The 5,480-nt window shown below is 36.0% G+C and overlaps 1 protein-coding gene across 1 annotated transcript; it reads left to right on the plus strand.

Annotated features, from left to right (window-relative positions):
- Positions 1-325: 325 nt before the first annotated feature.
- Positions 326-5,095, plus strand: LOC142640590 (serine carboxypeptidase-like 27). The gene is made up of 9 exons (XM_075814755.1): positions 326-1,453; positions 1,546-1,641; positions 1,807-1,899; positions 2,016-2,101; positions 2,206-2,466; positions 3,481-3,608; positions 3,693-3,788; positions 4,106-4,211; positions 4,555-5,095. The coding sequence occupies exons 1-9, from the start codon at positions 1,099-1,101 to the stop codon at positions 4,693-4,695; spliced, it is 1,362 nt and encodes a 453-aa protein (XP_075670870.1). The 5' UTR covers positions 326-1,098; the 3' UTR covers positions 4,696-5,095.
- The last annotated feature ends 385 nt before the right edge of the window (positions 5,096-5,480 follow it).

Consider the following 5,480-nt stretch of genomic DNA (forward strand, 5'->3'; position numbering starts at 1 on the left):
CACATGTCCGTATCATAACGGATCCAGTGACCAATGGTCACTTCACACAAGCCGAACCCTAAAGTTAATTACAAGAAATGCAAATCATGACGGGTATAGAATGAGGATTAAGAAGATAGAAGAAATACAGAGGGGCCCAGAAGAAGAAATAAAAGTTTGAAACGAAACAAAAAAGTTTGTAAGAAACAACAGTGCACTGAGCACTGGCTCACTGCACTGACCCTACACATTTATTTGTTCCCTCTATTTATGAGAGCAAAATTCGATGGGCCACAAGGCAGAGACAGAGTGGTTAATAACAACTGGACGGGTACACTTATTAGTCACTGAGTGTGACTTTTTTTTAAAAATTTTTTAAAGCTTTTTTGGTAAACTTAAAATTTTAAGCTATACATATATTTTAGAGCTTTTGTTATCATTCATTGGTTTCACTGATTAGATTAGTCAATGATTAATAACAGTGTTTATACTTCTTATAAAAAAAAAACAGTGTTTATACTTATTTAGCCGCCTTCCTTATTGGGTTTTTAGAGTTTCTTAAAATGTTAATAATCTCAGCAAAAAAGTTTGAATATTCAGAACCTACCCCATGTGCGCGGCCCTATAACCTGTTTGGTGAATTGCCTGATAGAAGTAAGCCCAAGAAAGAGAGAAGAAAATTCAAAGCTTTGATTATAATAAGGCGGAAAAAATAATGAACACGGATAAATGCATGGTTTTTATAATTGATCATTCATACCCTCATCACAGCTAATCACAATCATTGGGGTTTTGAAAAAAATTCCAAATCTATTTGATAAGATTATAAGAACCTCCCCTTTGCTTTTTAGATAAATTAGTTGGGAACTCAGAGATATTTTTTGGGATCTGGGTTTTCTTTGTTTTAGCTGCTCCATGCTTGTAGGAGAATTCTTTGGAAGTCCAAGACTAGTTTGGGATTAGTGACCATTGGTTTTATACTGCAAAGTTGAGGTCTTTATTGGTCTCACTCTCTCTGTCTCAATGCTCTATAGCTAAATTCCTTAAAAAGCCTGAACAAGTTTGAGATTTGTGTTTCTGGGTTTTGTTTAGCTGTGTTACTGCTTGTTCGGTTCATTCATGGGCCTATCTGTAGTCTCTGTTGTTTGCATATTGTCCCTTCTTGTAGGAACTTGTTTTGCTTCGTCTCAACTGAGTGATAGGATCACTGAGTTGCCAGGGCAGCCAAAGAATGTGGGGTTCGCTCAGTATTCAGGTTATGTGACTGTGAATGAGCAAGCTGGGAGAGCATTGTTTTACTGGTTGGTTGAGACACCGGCTAGTCGTAAACCTGAGTCAAGGCCACTAGTGCTTTGGCTCAATGGTGGTCCAGGTTGCTCTTCTGTTGCTTATGGTGCAGCTGAAGAGATAGGACCTTTTCACATTAGGCCTGACGGGAAGACACTTTACTTAAATCCCTATGCTTGGAGCAATTGTATGTGTTAAATTTGACAAGCCAGTGTTCATTTACTGTGTTTATGATGAGATTTAACTTAATTTTTGATCAATTTTCAAACTTTCATACAGTGGCAAATTTACTGTTCCTCGAATCTCCAGCTGGTGTTGGTTTTTCGTATACGAATACGTCATCAGATTTGTACACAGCGGGTGATCAGAAGACAGGTAATTTATTTGTTTAATTGTCAAATAGATTGTTATTGACGCCCAAGTTGACTTAATTTCACTTGTGTAGTGATTGATAAGCATTGCACATTATGGTATTTTAGCTCAACATTAGTTAAATGACATCTTTGGATTTTTTGTGATCTGGGTGTTGTACAATTGTAGCCGAAGATGCATATACATTTCTTGTCAATTGGTTCGAAAGGTTTCCACAGTATAAGCACAGGGATTTCTACATTGCTGGAGAAAGTTATGCAGGTCTTGAGTTATCTTATGTCATTCTTTATTTATTTATTGTTTTAATTATGTTACAAGTTTCTTGGAAACTTGATATGATAATGGATAAGCTAACTTGTGAACACAATCTGTTTCAGGTCACTATGTTCCTCAGTTATCTCAAATTGTTTACCAAAGAAACAAGGGAGTCCAGAACCCAATTATTAACTTTAAGGGATTTCTGGTGAGAATTTTAGATTTCATTATGCTTTCAATATTCATCTGGTTGTTCATGGAAATCAACCATTGTCAGGTGATTTTCTTTTCTTGCTTGATTTCTTTCTATAGGTGGGAAACGCTGTTACTGATGATTACCATGATTATGTTGGCACCTTTGAGTATTGGTGGACCCATGGTTTGATTTCAGATTCCACCTATCACATACTACGAGTTGCCTGTGATTTTGGGTCATCTCAGCACCCCTCATTGGAATGCATGAAGGCTCTCAATGTTGCTGTGCTGGAGCAGGGAAGGATTGATCCATATAGCATTTACACTCGGCCTTGCAATAACACTCAATCATTGAAGCGCAAGTTAAAGGGCCATTATGTAAGCTCTCATCAATTTTTTTTTATTTTACTTATCTGGACAATGGTAATTTTGGAATAGTCTTTGTAGAGATTTATATGTGTATTATATATGATATCCAGATATGATTAATGAATTTTCAGGGGAAGGGAAAAGAAAAAGAATATACAGGTTTTTTCCCCTCAAAAATCAGATTATTGTTTTCACATTGACTGGCTTAGAAAGGAACTTAGATTTAGATCTGTTGGATCTTTTGAGTACTTGAGAGAGCTTTTGGATCTTGAATTTGAGCTGTTGAGGGTGCACAAGTGCCCTTATGTTCTTCCTGATGTTGCACATCGAGAAGTGGGTCCTGGGTCTCCTGGCCTCAGGCCCTTGGCACATGCTTGTATCATACTTTTTCTCTGCATGCCTATGATCTTCCCAGTCATTCTAAACGTGTGTAGGAGCTTCAGTAGACATCACTTGTTTGATTAGAAGCCTCACAGATGCAAATTAACTCTACCGTTTAACTTTGTGCTGATTGAGCCATCATATGTGTTAGGCATTTGTCACAGTTTTTATCTTTTATTTTGTTGAAGGCATTGTGCCATAGATTTTTGGAACATTCAACTACAATTAAACTATCTTAAACTCTTATTTTCTGTATCTAATTTATTATGCACACATACATACTTGTTTATATGTAAATAGGTTTTAAATATGTGTAAAGTATATAATTTTGTTCTGAATGTGTCATAAAGGGCAACACATGCTTCGAAAATGTCTTTTCCCACACTTAAATATGTTTTTCTTTTTTCCCAGACCCATGTTCCCCTGTTACCTTTGGATTAACTCTAGATTCAATACTGCATAAAATAATTCTGATTCTGAATTTCCTAACTACTGGTATATATCAGTTAGAATTGCTACTTTAATCTGCGCTACTTGTTCAGTATCAATATATTCATCTTAGTGGTCTAAAAATTGCTTAATCTATTACAAACTACTCATGAGGTTTGTTTTAGTTGATCTGACTCTCAATTTTGACCTAAGCCATGGATGTCAAGAGCATATGATCCCTGCACCGAAAGGTACTCTGAAGTGTACTTCAATCACCCAGAAGTTCAGAAGGCACTCCATGCAAATTTAACTCGGATTTCTTATCCATGGAAAACATGCAGGTAAAGAGCTCTGTTTTAGATATTTGAGATAATTTCCTTGCATATGTTGTAATAGAATTGTTGCCTCAAATCTTTCCTTCACAGTGATGTCGTTGGTAATTACTGGGCGGATTCTCCACTCTCTATGCTTCCTATTTACCAAGAACTCATTGCTGCTGGTCTTAGGATATGGGTATACAGGTCTCTCTCTCTTTTTATCTCACTCTGATTGTGTGCATGTATATGTGTGTCTTCCCTTCTTCACGGAGTTTACTATGAAGTCAGTGATTTTATTTATATATATGGGAAAGTGATGTTGAAATAGTTGTAGTACCGGAAACAATATCCCATTTTTACCTGAGCACTTTCCTACTGCTTGCAGTTTGTTTTATTAATGCTTTCTTTTAGCACTGTCATATTGTTGGTGTGGAATGGAATTGGAATTTCTATCAGTAAGTTTTGTTAGATTTATATGCATCCCCTATCTGAATATGGATTTTTATGAACTCTTTTGTCAGTGGAGACACTGATGCGGTGGTTCCTGTGACTGCAACTCGTTACTCCATTGATGCCCTGAAGCTACCAACTATTACCAACTGGTACCCATGGTATGACAATGGGAAGGTTAGTGTTCAGAAAGATTTTTACAAACAAATTACTATCAGTTTTTGTGGAATACGCTACAGACTACAGAGTGATCATTATGTGACATTTGATTCTAGTATAGCATCAAAATTCAAAATGGAATACTCATTGAAAGTTGAATTGGTGATTGCTGTTAGTAAAAACGTTATATGAATATCCCTATATTTTTGTTTCTCAACATAATTACATAACAATTTTACAACAGTTTGTTATGACGACCATCTCTATATCTGTGGTTTCGGGCCAATATTGCAAATTAACTTTTTATTAATCTGAATTTGATTAATCATCTCCTCACAAGCTCTCTTCTTTTGTGACACAGGTTGGTGGCTGGAGTCAAGTATACAAAGGATTGACATTTGTCACTGTAACTGGAGCAGGACATGAGGTTCCACTTCATCGCCCTCGCCAGGCTTTCATTCTTTTTAAATCATTTTTGGAGAACAAGCCATTGCCAAGCTAAAGCCAATTAATCCTAATCACTGTGTCTTAACAAGTAAGCACCAAAAATATATATTACTATTCTTATACAGGGGCTAGGTAAAGACAATAGCGAGAAGCATTCCTCTCGAGTGCCCCTCCATTCTTGCCCCCCAAGTGGCACCATTCCATAACTTTAGTTTGCAGGGTTGTGTATGAAAAGGGAAAATTGCTGGAAGGGTCTTTTTACCAAAATGGAATAATTTAGTATTCAAAGTTTATACATGAATTGTATTCTTCGTAGGATTTCAATAATTACAACCGTACATTGCTACTTAATAATCATTGATCTTGTTCTGTATGATCTATTTATTTTTTCTTTGTAAATCTTGAATTGAAAATGTTCACATTGTAAGTAATTCTATGGGTAAAATTGTGGGATCCAGCAATCTCTCTCTCTCTCTCTCTCTCTCTCTCTCTATATATATATATATATATATAAGATGAACCATAGGACTGTGTATGCAACTGAACATTCCATTGCCTATTAGGACATTTTTCCTTTTTTTTTTTTAATTTTATTTTATTTCTAAAGTACATGAAGGAAACTTGTTCATGCATTACTAAGTAAAACAATCAGACAGTACCAGCAACCAAGAGAATAAAACAAAGAGGGGAAGGAGGCAAATTTTGACCCGACTATAACAATTCCAGTAGGAGCTGCTTGAGGCACTAAACAATTAGCAGGGGGATAAATTAAGCTCGTAAGTTTAGGATTAGAAATTATTCATGAAGTAATTTAGGAGAAGGAGAGGAATAGTCCAAAAG

This window comes from Castanea sativa, chromosome 6 (genome assembly GCF_040712315.1).
Source record: "Castanea sativa cultivar Marrone di Chiusa Pesio chromosome 6, ASM4071231v1".
NCBI classification, from domain to species: domain Eukaryota; kingdom Viridiplantae; phylum Streptophyta; class Magnoliopsida; order Fagales; family Fagaceae; genus Castanea; species Castanea sativa.

Coding starts and splice junctions, on each gene's coding strand:
- LOC142640590 (XM_075814755.1), top strand. CDS start 1,099: ATGGGCCTATCTGTAGTCTCTGTTGTTTGCATATTGTCCCTTCTTGTA. Junction 1,642..1,806: donor AGCGGGTGATCAGAAGACAG/GTAATTTATTTG, acceptor GTACAATTGTAG/CCGAAGATGCATATACATTT. Junction 4,212..4,554: donor CATGGTATGACAATGGGAAG/GTTAGTGTTCAG, acceptor TTTGTGACACAG/GTTGGTGGCTGGAGTCAAGT.